Source organism: Sceloporus occidentalis, unplaced genomic scaffold (genome assembly GCF_023333645.1).
Source record: "Sceloporus occidentalis isolate IW3139 unplaced genomic scaffold, rSceOcc1.0.p SCAF_5, whole genome shotgun sequence".
Lineage (NCBI taxonomy): Eukaryota > Metazoa > Chordata > Lepidosauria > Squamata > Phrynosomatidae > Sceloporus > Sceloporus occidentalis.
Window position 1 is genome coordinate 126,924,409 of NW_028316985.1, and position 21,811 is coordinate 126,946,219.

The following is a 21,811-nucleotide window of genomic DNA, read 5'->3' on the forward strand; positions in this document are numbered from 1 at the left end:
CTGTATCACCAGGATTAGCAATTAAATAGACTTATCAATCAAGAATTAGTAAGTGTAAGTGTATTCAATTACCTTTGAGAAGACACATAAAACAGTATGAGTATAGAATAATAGAAGCATAGAGTTGGAAACGACCTCAAGGGCCATCTAGTCCAATCCCCCTGCCATGCAGGAACTCACAATCAAAGCACCCCTGCCAGATAGCCATCCAGCCTCTGTTTAGACCTCCAAAGAATGAGACTTCTGATCACTCTGAAAACAGAAGGGCATCTGATCATTCCTTTAGACCAGAATCTTGTATACTTTAATAAGTAAACTTATAATGGTAAATTTTTTTTGAATACTAACTATAATAAAATTAAAAATATGTAATCCTGAAATGTCAGGAACACAGAAAGCTACTTGGCATTGAGTCAGATCATTAATGCATGTAACCTCTGGATACAATGGTATGCAATATTATTTTCTTTGACTGGAAGTGACTGTCCAGATTTCCAGAAAGAGGTCTTTTCCAGTCATGATGTGAGCAACCTCCTGGATTTTTAAGGTGTTTGCTGTTTTTGCTGCAAGAGAGTAACACAGCCATCTTTCTGGAATTATATAACGATTTCTTGCAAAATGTTATACTGCTAGCATTATCTCACTCATTTTTAAAAATGCTACTTTAATTGCAAGAGGCTATTATGTGTTCAGTGTGTCTCTTTGGGGGGGGGGGGGGGCTGAGGGACTCTACTACAAGCTCCTTAGCATAGAGCCAGGATGGAAAAACAAATTAAAAAGAGAAGAATGTGCAGGATGAGAAAGTACAGAAGTAGGGTAGTAAAATCAAATTAACTGGAAACAACATCTTCTAAAGAACCAGGAACAGCTTGTAAATCCAGCCAACGGCAGTATAGCTCAGACCACCAACTGGAAGTCTTACAAAATAAATAGCAGACGCATTTTAAAAAAGCCACTTATCCATCAAGGCGAGGAAAAGTCAGAAACAGTCTTTCATATGCTAGGTCTGTGCTAAAAGTAGACAATAATAGGAAGGTATTTTATGTTTTGTGAAAAGCCACTGAAATCTCTACCAGGAAAATTCATTAAAAGTAACAGTGATAGCATAACACTATCTGATGTCTACTCTGAACATCACTGTGCTATAATGGATAGTTTCCCACTACAGCTTCATATAGTTTTGTAGACAAAGAGGGTTGGAAAAACTTTTTGAAACGATTTATTTTTGTCCAAACATGAGAAGGCAAATCTTAAAAAATAATGGCTGTGCTTTAGGCTAAGAGCAAAGATAATAATCTGATGGTCTGCCAGTAGAATCCAGCCAGAAAGCTGACTCAATGCAGCCCCAATGCCTCCCTAAGAACAACCAGGAGGAACAGTGCACCACCACAAGCTGCTTTTTACCAGGCAGCTCCTTCCCAGTTAACTTGCTCAGATGATGCACAAATTGTGCACTTTTCTGAGTTAGCACTGACCTCCAGACTAGAATTAAAAGAATCTCCAAAGGTTCCCGCAAGGATAGAAAAACATCTCTCTCTCCCTCTCTCTTCAGCAAACTATTACTAAAGGGAAATATGGAGCCTCACATAATGTTTTCTGCTTGTGCAGTACTACTTTCCAAACAGGTCAGCTGGGCAATAAAGGTAGCAACTAGGCACAAAGGACACTGCTTCTACCAAGTACATACTCTGAATTCCTAAATGAAAGGAGTCAGGAGAGCAAAACACAAGCACATAACACCAATCTACTAATTTGGAACCAAAAACCACAAGTGTTCCTGGAAAGTGATTTGTGTGTGTGTGTAAAACAATGTGTTTTTCACACAAAACTCACAATGTTTCTGTAAAATCCTACTGTTTTGCATAAAAGTGGGTGTTTCTAAAAATGAGATTTGCACAAAAATGTACATTTCCTGCATGTTTTGTGCCAAAAACAAACAAATAAACAAAAACAGCTCATGATCATTTCTGAAGTAATGAAACCTCACCATTGTGCTAGTCTTTCTAAGTTTTGCAAATGCCGTGAAGTCCATTTTTAAAGTAGGAATCAAATAACAGGGAATATTATTTCCACAGTCTAATGTATAGAGGAAAGTGTGTTACACGTATATAAATTCCCAGAAATATGTAGAAAGGTTTCAACAATTTTGAAAGTGCACCTCAATGTTGAAAAGTTTCAAAAATGAAAACTTCAAATGAATCTGCTGGTAAAAGAAAAGAAAACCGGAAATGGTGTCAGAGTTTGAGCCTTGAACCATGGTTCTGGAGATCAGATTTTCATATCCCACTCAAGCATAAAAACCCACTAGATCACCTTGGGTGAGTCACACTCTCTCAGCTTCAGAGGATGGCAATGGCAACCCTGCCCCCCAAGAAACTCCTATGATATGTTTGCCTTAGGGGCACCATATGTCAAAATGACTTGGAGGCAACAACAATGACATTACAGAAGCAAATGCACAGCAAGAGCCAGTCACTACAGATGGTTTGATCACATTTTTTGTGGGGAAAAAACCTGAATATTTCTGACCATACTTAACAATTAACAGGTAATGTGCCTGGCTCATTTTGTGCTGATATCTAAAATAGTGTCTTTTACAGTGATCTAAGAACTGCAGTTGAAATGACATTGTAAAAAACAAGTAATTCTGGGTATATGTATACTGAATATTACTCCAAACATAGTGTTAGTGCACATTATCCCACTATTGCTATTACAAAACATCAGAAAAACTCAAAGGTATAGTGCAATCAGTGGCATAACATTAATGTAGGAAAGGACGTATTGCATCAGGCCTAGGCCTGTTTAGACAGGCATTTGAAACAGGAAGTTTTTAAAGCATGGGTTGGGGTGTTGTATTATTTTAAAATATTTTAAACATTTTTATCTTTTTAATTGTATTGTATTTTTATAATATGTAACATGTTTTAATATTGTAATAATTTAATTCTATTTTAATGTGATATTTTTGTATGCTTTTAACTGGACTTTTAACATTTAAAAAAACCATTTTTAAAAATGTTTTGAGCTGCCCTGAGTCCCAGTTCTGGGGAAAGGGCAGAATATAACAACAACAATGAAAACAACAGGCATATCTGTAGGCCTAGCACCATGTTCCTACAGTACTACTCACAATACCCATGGGATTGGCACCTGCCTGTTAGTACACATTTGAATCTTTTTTGTTGGGAGTACAATCTTATGGACTAGACACAATATATCACTAGTAACTCTCAGACACTGACAACCTTTATCCTCCACAAATTCTTCTATTCCCCCTTTAAAATCACAATTTGGGAGACATCCTTGCAGATTATACCAGCGAATTCCACAGTTTAACTATGTGTTGTGTAAGTCATTTCCTTTTATTTGTTCTCTCAACATTATATGTCACCATTGATATACATTGGGTGGCACTGTGTTCTAGTATTATGAGAAGGAAGTATTATTTCCTTATCCATATTCTCTGCATCCTGTATATGTCTGTAGAACTTGATGAGGAAGCAGCGCCAGAGAAGTGCCGTGATGCCGCCCGCTGTGCAGTGGGGCATGTGGTGGGGTGTGCGGCGTCACACCAGCATGGGGGTGGTTGGGGCATGCATCATACAGATGCCACGTCCCCACCCCGCCCTGATACCCGCCTTTATGGTCGGTCTGTTAAGGCTGACAGTTTCCATTTCTTTCCTGTTGTTTTAACTGTCTTTGAGTCAAACCTGTGAAGCTTCCCCTGTCCTCAACCGCTCTGCTCAGCTCCTCCAAATTCAGACCCATGACTTTTCTGATTGAGTCTAACCATTTGGAATGGTTTCCTTCTCTCTATTGTCTTTCCTAGCATCATTTCCTTTATACAACAGCCTCAATTTAGTCATCCTGGTTTCCAGGGATAGTTTGGGTTGAAGCCATTTGTTTGTATTCCTGGCCATCCATGGTATCCTCAGCACATTTCCCAGCGCCACATCTCAAATGAGTTGATTTCTTTCTATCTGCTTTCTTTACTGTCCCACTCTCACATCCATACATAGTAAAAGGGAATACAATGATCTCTTCCCTAATGATCCTTAATAGGCAATTTGCCTTTTATACAACAGTTTTACAGTGAGTTGGTATTTTTATTTACCTATCCATCACCGTTTCTAGGCACACACTGAATCTTTACACTCCCAGCTGTAGCAGATGAACAAAATGTATCAGTCCATCCTGCTTGTAGTGTGGTGCATTTGGTTTTCTCCTCATATCAGTAATTGCAGGAGGAAGGAACCTGCACTTTGGAAGAGGAACAGGTGGGGGGGGAACCATAATGACCTTCCCTTATCCTGCATAGGAGAGTTCAAAGATACAAGTGGTATTTTAGGATACTACTTAGCAAACCTATTTATTCCATTTATAGCTATAAACGACATGCTTTATTAATCAAAGGCTGATATTATTTTGATCACTGTTATTTTAAAAGTACAAGAGATGTAAGAATTTTCCTTTAGATTTCATTTAGTAAGGGTACTACAGCAAACTGTCCATGTTCAGAATAGATTTAGTGAATATGTAGAGTATGTAGTGAGATACTGTCATTTTTGGTAAACCTGTGAGAGTACGTAGCCAACTAACGTAATCCATTTATCCAAGACTAAAAATCTTTTAAAAGAAGGTATTCCACTTTTCAAGAAAAATGTAAGGCAAAGCAGAGCCTTGAATAACCTATGGTTTTTGGGTGATCATCCTCATCCTCAACAATAACAGAGATATGGAAAAGGAAGAAATACAGAACTCACTCCAATGCTTTCTTCAAAAATCTGAAAGCAAAGGTAGTAACAGCTCACTCAGCATGTTTGACCCCAGTCACCATGCTGGACTTTCTGCATAGGGAGGGTGAAAAATATGGTTTCTTTCAAGCTACTTGATGCTTTGTTACTAAATTACACAGCTATAACAAACAACTTTAAATATTTATATTATTACTATTTAATAATTTGGGGAAAGAGGCCATTACATTAAAAATAAGTTATGGAAAGTAGTAAACTGATTTTATAACATGTGATTATAATCATAGATCGATAACATGAACATGAACATGAACTCTGTTCTTAAGAATAGCACACACTGCTATTTTATAGTTCATCTTGTGTTACAAACATACTATGGCGCGTTACAGACCACCGGATTGCGGCGGTCTGGCTCCGCCTCCGCTTTCAGCATCCGGGAGCCGCAGCGGCCAAACCGCACTTGCGGCGTCACTTCCAGGGCGTGACATGCGGACACACAGCGTCCACTATGTCAATATGGCGGCAGCCGTGTGGAACAGCCGCCGTCATTTGTCACGGACTCTGTCCATGATAGGGTTAGGGGCATCCTCAGGACGTCCCTAATGGCGGTCTGTAACCCGCCTATGTGTATCCAGTTACCCTAAGAACAGCGCCCACTTTCATTGAAGAATCACTTCTGCTTTTATATCATTTTTTAAACATTGATACTTTTGTTTATAAGAGAAGGTGGAAATGGCCATGAATTATCCCACAAAAAGCTCTTTAAAATGTAAGTAATAAATGTACAACATGAAAACAAAAGAACAAAAGCTTGATGATTCTAGCTGTGGTGCCATATATTAGTGAGCCTGATAAACTACATCTTCCAGCTGATAGCATGTTGTATCGTAAAATTTATTATGTTATTGAATCAGTGGGTTATTATCTTTGGACAACTTTCACACTAGGAGGCAAACCTTGCTAGCATTATTTCAAAAATAAAAAGCTTATAAACAAGATAAATCTCACTGTTCTGTTACCTTTATTAATATTAGCTAACAGTAATTTCAGATAAACTATTTCATCTACCAGATATCTGCACATGGGTTTACATAACAAATATAAATAAAACAAATTACTTACTAGCAATTATGAACATGCATCAATATGGTGGAATTATCTAGAGAGAAGCAATTTTGGTTTTGCTGTATGTGTTTATCTAATACAATGAAAGCACAATCTGACATGTTGCTTGCTTAGAAGTAACTCCCATCAAGTTCAATGGATATTACTCCCAAGAACTTGGTTAGAGCCTGAGTATTTCAAGGGTTTGGAGCAATGTTTATATTTTCTTCTGATTTATACAAAATAATATTTCTGTATATTTCCTACACAAGATACATACATACATACATACATGTGTGTGTGTGTATATGTGTGTGTGTGTGTGTGTGTGTATATATATATATATATATATATATATATATGTGGACTTTTATTTTTACTTCACTTGGGAATTAAAGACGTTACCAGAAGACAAATAGCAGGATTTATTTCTAAATGATTCATTAGTGATTATAGGGGCAGAACCCTTTATTCACAAAGAACACTATGATACACAATGTTTTGGGAGGCATTCTTTTCTCAGTCTGGAGCTTCAGAACCTTAGGCAATGCTGCAAAACCTATATCAATCTATTTGTGTTTTAACCTCCCAATTAAAAGAAGAACTGATAATAAATGTTGAGCTACAGTGAATTCCTTTCTGCAAACTATACATAGGAAATGAAAGCACATCATGATTAGCAATGGCCCAATTTGGTCAAGTTCTTATAAAACACAGGGAAAAGTAAAGTACATTAAATTATCACATGTATGACAGATTTGGGCCTTTTTTGTTTTGCTGAATCACATTAAACTATCACCTATTAAATGTTTATACACCTTCCTGCTTGCAATAGATTGTACTCCAATGGCGCGTCAGCCTTCAGTAAATGGATTCAGTCCATCCTATAAAAGATTAATACCTGTTTTCACAGAGACTTAATCAATATTAAAGGCAGCCATTCCATTGCATATCACACCAGTAAAAACACATAATTGTCCACTAGCACAAACGCTTCATCAAGTCTGAATGGCTCCTAAACCTTTCATGCACCTTGCTCTACTGTACTGATGACTTAGGAAATGTACATAATGGGCAAATGTTTTTGACAAAGTTTCACCTTCTTAACTGTTGGGATGTTAATTAAATGATTTAATGTGCTGAGATATTGGCCTACAATTAATTATTTGACTACTCTCCTCCTTTCAATGTAATACAATTAAGGCATAATTAAATACAATGTCAAGTTTCTAAGTAATTACAATAGAATCCTAAGAAAAGAATAAAGGTAACATTAGCATATTACTTAAAATGCTATCTCCCCTCACACCATGCAGCATTATTTAGAGCTGTCATAAATTATCTAGCACAGTAAATACAGTATCACCAATTAATGTAATTTCTTTGTCCCACAACTAGTTGGAAGCCTTGGTTGCCACTGATTTATTTTAGCAGACATAGTGTACTGTTATACTGTTTTGTAACAGGTATTGTGTCACTGACAAAGTGTTCCACAGAACAAATTCATTTAATCAAAAGTCTCCCATATTGTGAACTTATTTGATACTTGACCTTATCCTAGACTTACAGAATTCCTTTCAAGGTGATTCTTTTGTTGCCACTGGATCTGTGTTATTCTTGCAGTAGTGACCCAGGTGACTACCATATTCCACTGGGTGGCATGTCTAGAATCCCGGTGAAACCCAGCCAAACCAGGAGTATGTCAAGGTTACTTCTAATTCACCTGGAGTAGAACATGCCTCTGCCATTCAGCCCCCCCCCCCCCCCCCCGATCCTTCGATGTAAGCTGCTCTAGTGACAGAACAGAAAGTCTTGCAAACTTTGGTCTGACTTATTAGGATCAATGGGAAATCATGGTTTTTAAACTCTGAAGACTATAGTCAATGAACGGATTCTCTTCCAACAACACAGACAGAGCTTTCATATCTGGTAACATCATTTCAGCCCCAATGCTTTTCAATAGACAGAGTTCATATAATCAACTGTAAGTCATGACTCTGTGATGCATCATGCACTGACTCTACAGTCTGTCATGGTGATAATTTCTGTATACATGAGGAGGGAATGCACTTGACGATTGTTATAATTGCAATTTTATCCTAAGTACTTGCCTGCCAGATTGATAGACATATGACAAAATAAATGCTCATGCTGCACAATGGTATATATTTTTCCCCACACAGAGAGATTATTCATATATATATTTCAATATATGAAATGAATCCAGGGATCTTCACTCCCTCTCATTTGGAAAGGAGTGGCTCAGAACATAAAGTGGACAGGAAGACACATAGAAACATACAATTCTAAACATGGGCACCTGGGTAGACAGGATAAGACATGGAGGAAAGATCAATGTTTAAATCCAGTTACCAATCCCAACTACAGTAGACCCACTGAAACAATGGAATTTATATTACCATGTTCTCACTGGGACTAACAACTAGATTTAGGATGAAAATAAAACAACAACAACAGCCCATACATTTAAGATGAACCAATGGAAAACAAACCTGCTCCACAAAACTGAGCTCGGATTCGAACTACAGTAGGAGACCTAAACACATGCCATGATTAAAAGCTTTCTTCTGTTTTGCAAAGTAATTTCAATGAGCTCTGTGGCTTCACTAATGTCAACCAAATAGGGCTTAAGATGTGTTTAAAAAGGAGGTGGGATGAAAAGTGATATCTTTGTAGTACATGTGGAGAGCAGGGACAATGTACTATGGGTATGGGTTATAAACACTTGTACATACTACAAAGAAAACTGAAGTGTTAAATGGTCAATCTGATGCTCATATTTACTGCAGTTTAATGGGTATTGATTTCTCAGGGAAATGAATATTTAAATTTCAGAGTATCATTGTGAACAGTGCTAGAGAAGAGAGTTGAGGTTACCATGGACAGCCAAGAAATCAAACAAACGGATCCTAGAGCAGATCAAACCAGAAATCTCTCTGGAAGTCAAGATGACAAGACTGAGATTGTCGTACTTTGGCTACATCATGAGAAGGCACAACTCACTGGAAAAAACAATAATACTAGGAAAGGTGGAGGGAAGCAGAAAGAGAGGAAGGCCATATGCTAGATGGATGGACTCTATTAAAGTCATGGGTATAAATTTGCAGGACCTGAGCAGAATAATGGAGCATATAGAGTCTTAGAGTTGTCTCATCTACAAGGTCGCCATGGGTTGCGATCGACTCGAGAGTGGATAACAACAACAAAATATGCCTGTTTAGATATTATTTGAAATTATGGCTTGTTACAAGAATAATCTGCAGCATCCCTCAGGTTCATACACTGCTCCCCCTTCTCCAGTGTAGTCAAGAGAAAATCAGAAGCTTCTGCTTCCTTGTTTGATAAATCATAGTCTAGTTTTTATATCCAGAACTAACAAACATTGGTTGAATTTATAACCTTTGGTTTGAAGCTGGCTTATTCAAACATCTTTAAGATTAACAAATGTTTCCTGGATTAGGAAACAGAGATAAACTGTATAAAATGATAAAGTGTCTGCTGGTATATGCTTTACTGTACTTTATGGACTGTGTGCTACCTTTAGCAATCTCTATAGATAGAAAGGGGGAAAAGAAATGTTTTAATACACAGTTGCATAAAGAAATTACCTAAAGAAAGATTTATCACATTCTGATATGCAAGTAAAACATGTATTAAAAGAGGTAATTAAATGCAAAATGTGAAATAAGTAATTAACATATTATTGCCATTTACTCAACTATAATATTACAGCTAGAGAAACTTACTAATGAAATATCAATGCCTCAGTAAGAATTCATCACAGGGCAGGTTCTTAATACACCTTTAATCAAGTGACTACAAATGAACCATTCTGTTAACACTGATAAGGTAACTACTGAAGCATTTAAGCTCATTTGTAAGCAAAGAGATACAGCCGTTCCTCAAGATGGAGTTGGAAGGCCAGAACTTCCCAACAAGGGTTCAGAGGAACTATACTCTATACTCCAATGAGGAAGGTGATAAATCTATGTGTCCAACTTCACTCAGCTGACAAAAGATTCACGTGAAGGACTGTTCCTTGATAACAAAACATATCCACCCATGTACAAAATAATGTACTACGGGAAAGAGTTTTGCAGATGGCAAAGCATAGAGAGACACAAGATTGGAATAAAAGAAGCCATATTTTATTAATTTAGCCATAGAAACGGCCACTTAAACAAACAGACCTTGTAGGGGGATGCCTAGTTTTTTTATCCCTATGCCCATACAGCTAGTTATTTTGCTGTAAATGTTTCCTGGACTGCAAACATCCACTTATTTTGTAATTTATGGCATGAGGTCCTTCTCTTAAAACAAGAGTGGGACTCACAGCCTGTGGCTGTTTTGCAGCCTCTCCATCATAGTTCCCCTCCAACACTTCCCACAGCATGTGTTATTCCCAAACTCCTGTTTATCAAAGCACATAAGTGACCTTCCAGTCTCTTCAGGTTTTTCTGCAAAGTGCAGACCAACAGTATCCCACTAAAGTGAAAATTAGGCCTATTCTGATCCCTCTGGCAAATATATGGCTCCAGCAACTAAACAGACCTGAAATGTATGGCTGGCATCCTCTTCATGACATATGCAGGGATAGCTAAATGTTTTGGTCATGTCAGATGTCTCTCACTCAAAGCCCTGGACATGTTAATCTGGTTGATTGCCCCTCCCTTTGGCCATTTAGTGGCTGGGGAGGATGTGGGGAGATAGGCAGAAAGCTGGCCACTTTTGCTCTTTCAATTGCCCGCAGGAGGAAAAAGGCAAACTCTCCTGACCTCCTGGGTTGTTTGGAAGTCCAAGAAGATGAATCCATCATCTTGCAGCCAGCTGCAGGAACAGAGATGACTGACTATGTAGCTGTCCCTTGGCTCATCCTCCTTTGGTCACATAATGAGTCAGTCAAATAGGTAGGAGCATGCAGGGAGAGGGCCAAGACCTACTTACACCTGGAAATACGTTACAATCTTAGTGTGATGAAGGATCTCAGCCTTATATCAGTGTGATAAAAGAGCACGTGACAGCTTTTTAAAAAGCCCGTAATGACAGCTTTTTAAAAAGCCCGAAAGAGGATTTTACAGCGACTATAGGAAAGTTGAAAAAACAGGAAGGAGAGATTGTTTAGTAACATTGGAAATCCCTACTAGAAAGTATTGACCTGTTCCTTTACACTGTGTTCTTTTAATCAGCAATGCCAGCACTTCATACTATCTTCCAAATAGCAAACACTAGCTGCAGCAAGAAAACAGAACACTGTCAATATAAAAAGGGAGGAATAACTTTATGAAACACCCCTCTAGAAACACACTTCCAAAATAATCATAATAATGAATGCAATGAACCTCCAATATTCTAGTAATTCACCCATCTTTAATTTATGCTCATATACAAAAAGATGCATACACCTTAGCAAAGTAAGGAATGGTTGCATTTAGAAGGTATGCTTTTGAGAACTGCCAATGATGGGAAGTGCAATCATATTCAGAGTTCCAGGTAACATTTATTTACAGGCTGTATAAAGGAATAACATATATTACCCTCCTCTTGAAATCTGCATAGGGAGAATGGAAAAGTATTCATTATTACTTCTGGTTTTAATTTTTGCTATACCGTAATGGGAGTACTAGTTACCTGCAACTCTTTGCAGGTGAACATGCAGATCTAAGCAAACTCTTATTTTACAGTCTGCAGGCCAGACTTTACACAATCAAAGCACAGGGTTATTTAAACATTCCCAATAGGGGTTAACTACACAGATGGCATTCCACTAATATCATAATTGCTGTTCATCTATATGAGCTGAAAGACAGCCTTTGCACTCCAGATCCATAAATGTGGTAATCATCAGTTTGTACCTAAAGAGACAGAGACATCTGTAACTTTAACTGGCACTTATGGATGAATGAAAGGTCACATAAATACAGGGGGCATCTATATAGAAATGGGCTAAACTGAAATAATAATTACACACAGGATAGTAAATATGAGTAGCAGAGAATATCTAACTGCAACATCTAAAAGGTGTGGAAGTGTCCCTGAAAATAACATGATTGTCCTCCTTGGTTATTTTAAAGATAACCAATACAGTACTGTATACTAATGCAGTAAAACTAATAAAACACACTAAGGAGAAATGTCTCATCTCTAAATAATGACATCAGTAAAATACAGTAACTATGTATCCATACATGCAGTAAAAGAAAACACTCCATGGGAAGAATTATGAGCCAGTGTAAACTTTGAGACAATACTGGCAAAACGGGTGGAAAGTTCCATAGTTTAAACTTTTGCTGACACACAAGGGGGAAGTACAAATGTCAGGCTTCTTATATATTTTGAGCAAAACTGTAGTCTTACAAGGTCCTAAAGGATTACCTGCTTTCCAGTGGCACATTACTGCCAAGGACCCAGCTGTCCTGCAGCTGGACCGACTCGGGTGTGGTTTGCAGCTCGGCGGGCAAAGCAGCCGGCGGGGCCGGACTCTGGTTCCTCCTATTTGTCAGCGAGTTTCTGTTAAGGGAGGTGATAGATGGGTGATGCTGTGCTGAATGCTGCTTGTGAGAAGGTGGTAAAGGCTGCAGGGTCGACTGGCCTTGGTTATTTGGAGGTTGCTCTGAGAAGAAAGAAAATTAAAGTTGGTTATACATCATGCTCACCTTTGCTAAAGCTAAAGTACTAAATGAAATGAAAGCTCATTGTTTAATATATTAGCACAGTATTTTATGAGCTGGCTTCAATGACATTCTTTTCAGAGTTAGTTTACCCTTGACAGGCAAAGATCTAATTAATATACAACAGATGGTGCAACTGCTTTTGTTTTTAATTTGTTTCATTTTCCCCCAAACTAGGTTTATTAACACCTACAGAAAATAACAACTGAGAGATTCCCTAACATGTCTTAGAACTGTTTTTTTTAAAAAACAACCCTTAAATTAAATGAGTAATTTCAGTAGAATACAAAGATTTTGAGATGTATATAATCCCTATAATTATTTAACAGAAGTTTTTTTAAGCTTTATTTAACAGCAATAAATTATTGCAAGCGAGTTGCTAAACAGCAGTAGACTACTCTAGTTTAGTGCATTTCAAATAAGGCAGATCTGCACTATGATCTGCTAATAGATGCTAAGTATTATTTAGCAGAAGGTCACTCTGTGAAGCAGATGTTGCTTCATGGATATTTAACAGACTGAATCACATCTGATTACAACGTCAGAAGACTCATATACTTAATGACCGTTACATCCATTAGAACACACACAGAACAGATTTTCCAATTTCACACTATGTGGTATAACTATGTTTTAGAGCAAGCCACAGGTAATCAGAGAATCCTGCCACCATGACAGTAGTATAAATGTCACACCAACAAAACGTATACACATTATTTCAAAGCAACTATATCCACCACTGGTTTTCACAGCATGTTTCACACCTTCTATAGTTAATAAGAGGTGGTTTCCCACCTCATGTACCTCATAGAAACAAATGATAGACATTACAGGTGTGGTTCCTCTGCACATTTTTGCCATGTGTACAATGGTTTAAGTCAATTTCCTCCTGTTGACTGCACCAGTAACTTGGCTTGTATCCAATTGCTTCTACTTAACAGATATGTAAATTAAGTGATAGGAATTCCTAATTTAGGAACTAGCAGGGTTAAAAATTTAAAACAATCCATAAAGTTTTCTCCGGTTTGACATAGGAAACAAAAAGCTTTTAAAAACTGTATGAAGAAAGTGTTATCATTCAGGTAGCATACAATTAATCAGCTTTGTCTTTACAGACACCAGTGGGTGTCAGTGCATATGATTAGAATTGCTATAGAAAGCTTTAAGGCACATTCACAGCTAGCTACAGGATAATTTAACAGGCTAAAGCCCACAAAGGCTTTTTTCCCCCAAGTCTACTTAAAATTTTATCTGATTTAGATTAGAAGTTAATTATCAGCTGCCACAGAATTAACTTTGGTCATTATGAAAAAATATATATAAAAAGGATTACTTACACAACAGGAGACCCTATTTTAAGACCCTTTCTTTACATAGGATACTAAATTTGTCTCCTGCTTTGAGAAAAGACTAATTTTTTCCCCAGTATGCACATCTCTCTTTATGTATCTGACATAACCAGCCACCTTGCTGAAAGTACTCATTTGTTAGTGCAAGACTCTCTTATTTGCTGTCGTCTGAAACTTTACTTCTGAAGTTCTACTCTCCATTTGACTTTAAACACCCTAATATTTATTCAAGACTAGCCTTAAATTTTGTTTGAGAAAAGAAGATAAAAATGAAATAAATCAGTTGGAATAACCCTGCCATCTGTGGCTACTGAGTCATAGAAGCTTATAACACAAATATAATTTAACCCTTCAAGCTAATTTCCTTTTTTAGCTAGCATTGTGATAAAATTCCTCTACTGGAACCAACTATTCCAAGATTAAAAGGCAGGGGAAAAGAAAGAAACTTAACTGTGCAATCTTATATCTATCTATGCCAACTGAGTCCAATGGCGTTTACTCCCAGATAGGCAGGTATATTCTCTAGCTAAAAATGATCTGGAAGTAAGTTCCATTGACTTTGATAGGACTATTATGTAGAACTGTATATGAATGGGCAGCTGATGTACCTTTGCTGGAACTAAGATAACTATGGTTTCCTGTTCCGAGGCTGCACCAAGCCAGGAAAAGCTGGCCCCAAAAGGAGTGGATTTAATCCACTCCTACCGGCAGCCTGTTTGAGACTGTGGTGGTGGCCTGCTTTGGAAGTGGGGTGTGTGGTCACCACAGTCCTGGCGCGATTCGGGCTGAAGTGTCCAGAGGCTGGTCCTTCCAAGCCATCTGTTTCAGCCCCATGTCAAGAAATCAGTTTTAACAGTCTTCATCTCTAGGGGACATGTCTTTTGTAAAGCTGATGAATTGTTTTTGAAAAGCTACTCCAAATAGTATGCATAGTAATGGGCAGCTAACAATTGTATTGCAAAGATTACAAGTGTTGAATGAGGATTAGGGAGGTCCAGGCTCAGATGCCTATTCAGTCATGAACCACTGGTGTGAGCCTGCAGTCAATCACTATGTCATTTATGAACCATGTACCTTGACCTGATCTAAGAAAAGAGGATAAGTTAATGTACAGTGGTCCCTTGGTATCCATTGCAATTGGTTCCAGGACCTCCCCACAACTCATGGAAGCCAAAATCCATGGATGCCCAAGCACCATTACATAGAATGCCATAGTAAAATGGTATCCCTTATATAAAATGGCAAAATCAAGGTTTGCTTCTTGGATATTTTTTCATATATATTTTCAAGTTGTGGATGGTTGAATCCATAGATTCAGAATCCATGGATATCCAGGGATGACTGTAATGTAGTTAACTAAACAGCCACAGCCCCAACTGCAGATAATGTAAACTAGAAAATAAATACCTTCAGTCTAATTTTCTGTAAATGGTAAAGGAGAGTGTTGGAAAGTGCTTGGGCAAGCTTATTTCTGTAAGTAGAGATGAGACTTGTGCAGGCTCCAAAGCATGTTGGACTACGACTCTCAGCTGCCTTAGTCAGCATAAGCAATGGTGAGGAATGTTGGGAATTGGCGTTCGTGAACACTAGGCCAGTCACACAATTGCCATCTCTGCCATAATGTAAAACTATGGCCCAGAGGAGCCTTGTCCAAACTGGTGTATTCCACACATGCTGACTACATCTCACATCATTCCCAGCAAAGTTGAGGATGGATGGTTTCGCATTCTGTCCAAAAATCCCCCAGTATGCTAGAGTTGAGATAATATAGATAAAAATGTTGAAGAGCAGAAGCCAATTTGGTCAAGTGTCATTTTTTTCAGGTCTATTGATGGATTTCCCCTTACCCATTGTAGGTTTAAGAATAATTTTGATGTAATGTTCTAGGATTCTCATACTTCAAATGTGCCTATCAATTATATGGTACTCATATGGTACTCATGAAATTGGGGTTGTTATTATGTTCTGAAAGAATACACAAGATAATCCTAGGCATGGGCAACTTCAAAGTAAGCAGTTTTGATCATGTCTAAGGTGACCAATTACTGTGTCTTTCATAACTATATGACAGATGAATGTTCATGAGGTACAGTTTTTCCTGTCATACTGATGCGATGATGGAGAAGCAACACTTGTCAAGCTTATTCCTTCCATACAGCTACTAAAGGCCCTGGAACACCTTTCAAAGTCAGGTGTTGGCAATCCTAATTGATACACGTGGAGGAAGATTCTTTTCAGTCTCAGTGAAATGTCAGTCAGCTCATGAGTAATTCTGATGAGGTGCAGCAGCCAAATGCATTCCAGCTCTCTGGCTGACAGCTCCATTTTTGATGCTAAGTCAGAGAGAAAAGAAGTAAGACATGTAGCCTATGAATATAAAGGCAATAGCTACAATTTAGTTTTGGAAGACGGCACAGCTTTAAGGAAATGAAGGAATTTAGATGCATATGCTATTAATTTATATAAGGCAAGAAAGAAGAGATTATTTGTGCAATTAAATAACAAGATACAGTACACATTTTTTATACATTGCTCACCTACTTCTGACCAATGTCATTACATCATATGCATCATATCTTGAGGCATGTGCAATATGTGTACTCTTCTTTGTCAGCTGTCTTTACTAGCTGGAACATATATAATTATGCATGACAAGCATACTATGAAAAGTCTCCATAAAGGGTAATGGACTAGTTAAAATATATTATGGGTTATTTTAAACGCCCATTGAAACAGTACACAAAAGGATCTTGTAGCATCTTTGAGACTAACAGAGAAAGAAAAAGGTTGACAGAAGAAGCTTTTGTAACCTACAAAAGCTTAAGTCTACGAAAGCTTATGGTACTAAGGGCCGGAACAGATGCTACTTTAAAGCTGCTGTCTGGGTAGCTTGGGAGCACAGCATTTATACGCTGCATGCTCCAAAGCCATCCTGAAGCCACCCGGATGTTGGGCGGCTGCCCAGATGTGGGCTGCTTCAAGACACTGCAAGGGCACAGCATTTACATGCCACATGCTGCTGCAGCATCTTGAGACTGGCTTCGAGCTGCGACAGGGCTGGGAAAGGCGCCTGTTTCCTGGCCCAAAAAGGAGTAGATCTTCTCTGCTCCTTTTTGGGCTGGGTTTGAGGTGGACTGGGGCTGCGGGGTGTGTTTGCAGAAGCCCCACTCCAACTTTGGCAGGGGCAGCTTCAAGCCATCCCTTTTTTGGCAATCTGTACTGGCCCTAACATTCTTTTTTTCAGTGAGTTTCACAGGCGCTACTTTTGCATATTGATACAAACTAATATGTCTAGGGACCGGAGCAGATGGGTGGGAAGGAGAGGGCCAAGGCCACTCCAAGTGGGCCAGGACTGCAGCAACTGCATGGCCCACTCCTAAAGCGGGTTGCTGCTTCATGACCCCAATCCATACCACCAGGGGCCAAATTATCTTGGTTCCTTTTCGCTCTGGTTCAAATGACTAGAGTGTAGGTTTGGGCTGCTTTGGGGGTATGCGTCATGTAAATGCCATGCCCCCAATGTGGCCAAAAGCCACTTCATTTGGCCCACCTGTTTTGGGTCTACGTCTTTGAATTCTATTCCCATGGAAACAGTTGTTTACCTAAGAGAAAACTAATGGTAACATTTCCAATTTCCAAGCAAAAACAGAAGCACTTGATTCTCTATTTCCTCATCCATTTTTTAAAACTTTAATTTACATGTAATTGATTTTATAATTTAATTGTTATGCAATTTAAACAGGGTTCAAGCCAAATAAAAACATAGAGTGAAAAGGTGCATAAGATGCAAAAGGAACAATTAAATTTGTTCAATATACAGCAGTGATAATTATTTCATGTTTTGTAGCTTGATCTTAAATTCACACTAAATAAAAAAAGGTAAACCAATTATCCATGAAAAGTAATTTGTCATACACCTTATACTTTATTCTTTCCATAGCTGCTCGATCACTGAGACTTGTCACATAGCCACTCATGTAAAAAGAAAGAAAGAGGGTGGGGAAAAAGCAATTTTTCATTTGGTGAAAGGATTACATATTGGGGAAGAATTTAATTAATGTAGTACAAAATGAATAAAACATAATTCCTTAATAAGTAAAACACAAAAATTAGTCTAGTATTTAAAACATCAGTATGTCTACAGAATAACTGAAATGTTTACTATTTCCCTATGTTTAAGAATACCAAGAGCATAGCCATATTATGGCACTAAAGTGAGCAATCTATGTTATGAGTTTATTTATTGTAGATATTCAACTATAAGTTGACCTCGTATATAAGTGACGGATAAGTTTTGAGACCAAAACTATGGATTTTGATAGGAGAAATGGATACATCGAGAGTAAAATTTAGGGGCATGTAAAAGACAAAGGAAAGAAAAATGTTGCCAAAGAACTTACAATATTCTAGCAGGAATAACTGTGTTTGCTCTGAATTCTGGATAGATGAAGAAAGAACTAAGGCCAAAAAAGGAGCTGATATTGCCAGTCCTTTTTCATCCAGCTTCAAGGTGGATTGAGGTGTGTAGTTAGTGCAGCCCCAATCAGTCTTCAGAAGGGGCGGTTTCAAGCCATCTCTTCAGAACCGCCTGTTTCTCATCTCTTTCTCAACGCCTTACTTGGATGCACTCTCACCCAGACAGATTGCTGTGGGTAGGTGGAGTTACTGGATATTTCTTTCATTTTCAACTAACTGTGTGTCATTGAAAATGAACTGGGGAAATGGGCTTTGACGAATTTGAATATGACATTTGTATATTTGTCAGCTTTTCTGGCTTAAAATTGGGTAAATTTAAAGGCTATCATCACTCCTAGCATAGGAGATTATCCCAAATTTAGGACTACTGGATGAAAACTGAAATAAACAAAATATTGACAAATAATCCATCTTTGCTATCATTAAAATACCCTTTCTTCAGAAAGGCTCTCGAGTGCCTTTAACAGGCACAGCTTTTCCAAGAATCATAACTACACAGAATTTGGGAGTCTGCCTGGGAGCATCTAAAATCACCTAACAGGACCTGTGGGCAAGCATCCTACTTTTAAATGGGAATAATTACACAGACCTGATTCAGTATATTACATATATTGTTTAGGCTGGAAGAACATTTTGAAAGAAAAAAATGGAGAGTGAAGATGTACATAGTACTGGCAGCAAGGATTCTATATGCACAAAAATGGAAAACCAAAGATATATCAGCAATTGAAGACTAGCAAATATGATGGAAATGGATAGAATTACTCACTAGCAAATGTTCAAGAAAAACTGATGAAAACTGCAGGCCAGTAATGAGTTTTTGGAAAGTTAAATAATCAAGATTAGTAAATCTCAAATGAAATAAAAAATCACTTAATTTAGAAATGGGAAATATAGTTAATATAAAGTATATTGATATTTATTGATATAAAGTTTATTGATTCTCAACACGGAGAAATGTAAGGTACTGCACTTAGGGCAGAAAAATAAAATGCACAGATATAGGATGGGGGACACCTGGCTGAACAAGACTACATGTCAGAGGGAGCTGGGGGACACCTGGCTGAACAAGACTACATGTCAGACCACAAGTTGGAACATGAGTCAACAGTGTGATGCGGCAGTTAAAAAGGCCAATGCAATTTTAGGCTGCATCAATAAAAGTATAGTGTCTAGATCAAGAGAAGTAATAGTGCCACTATATTCTGCTTTGGTCAGACCCCACCTAGAATATTATGTCCAGTTTTGGGCACCACAATTCAAAAAGGACAATGAGAAACTGGAGCGTGACCAAAGGAGGGCGACTAAAATGGTGAGCGTTCTGGAAACCATGTCCTATGAGGAACGAGTTAGGGAGCTGGGGATGTTTAGCCTGGAGAAAAGAAGGTTAAGAGGTGATATGATAGCCCTGTTTAAATATTTGAAGGGATGTCATATTGAGGAGGGAGCAAGTTTGTTTTCTGCTGCTGCAGAGACTAGGACCCGGGGCAATTGATGCAAGCTGCAGGAAAAGAGATTCCACCTCAACTTTAGGAGGAACTTCCTGACAGTAAGGGCTGTCTGAGAGTGGAACACACTTCCTCAGAGTGTGGTGGAATCTCCCTCCTTGGAGGTTTTTAAACAGAGGCTGGATGGTCATCTGTCGGGGATGCTTAATTGAGATTTCCTGCATGGCAGGGTGTTAGACTGGATGGCTTGTGGTCTCTTCCAACTCTCTGATTCTCTGATTTCATTAAACAAACATAGACCATTACAGGATTCTGTAAGATGAGGGAGGAGACAATTAGTTGTAGAAAGAACAATTAAAATATTAAATTGATTTCATTATATTATTATGAAGAGCTGCAAAGTTGAACACAGTAAGGCTAGATGAAAAATTCATAAATTAAATAAAACTAGAAGGAACTTAGAGAGAGAGATATTTACATTAATTTATGCATGAAAATGTATTTTTTTCTAGTTGTTATTGCCCTCTTTGGATCACACGCACACCCAGTTGTAAAACTGACTGTTTTAATTAAAAGTATTTTAAAAAACAACCACAACCCATGTGATACATATCTCAATAGTCTCTTAGCGTCCTTATCAAGTTTCAGGTGTCTAGCTTTTATAGGCTTGGAACTATATTAAAGACAGACCCAGGGACGTAGCCAAAGGGGGGGGGGGTGTTCTTGGGGTCCGGACCCCCCTTCCATTAGAAAAATGAATGGTGTGTGCTGCTGCGCCGCCGCACCCAAGCCCCATTATAATGGTGGCACTTAGTCTGGACCCCCCTGTGAAGACACACCCAACTAAAGATGGTGGCAGATTTGGGTGTGCAATGCCGGTACCCTGGTGAGATCAAACTCTTCTACCCAAAAAGGCTCTGATGCTGAATGTAAAGTTCAAAAAGGGGGAAGTTTAATTTAAAGAACAAAAATAAAGAGTTTTCTCCTCCCCAGCTCTAAATAACTTGAAATAAAAGATACTTTACAGTTTGGCTTTCAGCAATCTTCAGGATGTCATCTTTCTGGGTCTGATCTTGGTTTGCTCTCCTCTCTCAATGTAGCTGGTGCAGGGTCTTTCAGCTCCTGAATTCCTTTACTCACTTGCTGTTGGTAACTAAAATGGCTAAGTAGTACCTGGTAACTGATTTGGCTAACGTGTAAGAAATGCCCTTTCCGGCTGTCTGGGCCTGTTTGCCACCAAAAGACAGCTCTCTGCCTGCTCACAGCAAAGACTGCTCCAAACTAAAAGCCTCAAGCTAAGGCAGAGCATGCTGGGCAAGGGCAAACCAAACCTGGAAAAATGCAGGGGATCCTACAGCTCCTCCCACAACTAATACAATGAATTTTCCTACACTAAAATATTCTATGGCCTGAACCAACACGAAAGAAAATGCCGGGGGAGATTCAAATAGTCCTGGCAGGACATCACACACCCCTTCCTAAAATCCTGGCTATGTCCCTGACAGACCCACATCCATACCTTGTCTTTTCTCATCTCTTCTGACCAATATAGAGTCCCAGGCAGGTGAAGGAGAATATAATTTCTTTGGGATGTACATGTTCCCTTCTACTAGATGGCCCAGAAATTACTTTTCCTTATCTACTTGTATTGAAGTTCTTATCTTCTTCCAATTACAGCCAGACAAATAAGTCACAGACTCCTAAACAACTATTTGAAAGTTCTGCAAGTAATTAGTTTCACATTTTTGTTTCTTTTACTTTGCTTCCAAATGCAGCAATGAGAGACAAGACCTAGCAGGACCAGTTCTTTATTTTGAACCCACTATGAGAAAAGACTGCATTGTGAAGAACAAACAAGCAAACATACAAAACAGATGGAGTCAATTCTGCTTGATAATTAAGCAAAAGCCAGAGCAAGCTGCTACAAGAAAGTTTCCATAATAGTAAAACTGTTGGTACTACAAGTCTGGAGACCAAGGTTCAATTCC

The 21,811-nt window shown here is 38.3% G+C and overlaps 1 protein-coding gene across 8 annotated transcripts in view; it reads right to left on the reverse strand.

Moving 5' to 3' along the window:
* The window catches only part of TENM3 (teneurin transmembrane protein 3), a 495,594-nt gene that overhangs the window by 172,664 nt on the left and 301,119 nt on the right, over nt 1-21,811 (reverse strand). For all 8 annotated transcript variants that reach the window (XM_089525433.1, XM_089525431.1, XM_089525429.1 and 5 more), the window contains one exon: nt 12,255-12,492. In XM_089525433.1, coding sequence (XP_089381559.1) covers nt 12,255-12,492 — 238 coding nt within the window. The remainder of the gene's footprint in view (nt 1-12,254; nt 12,493-21,811) is intronic.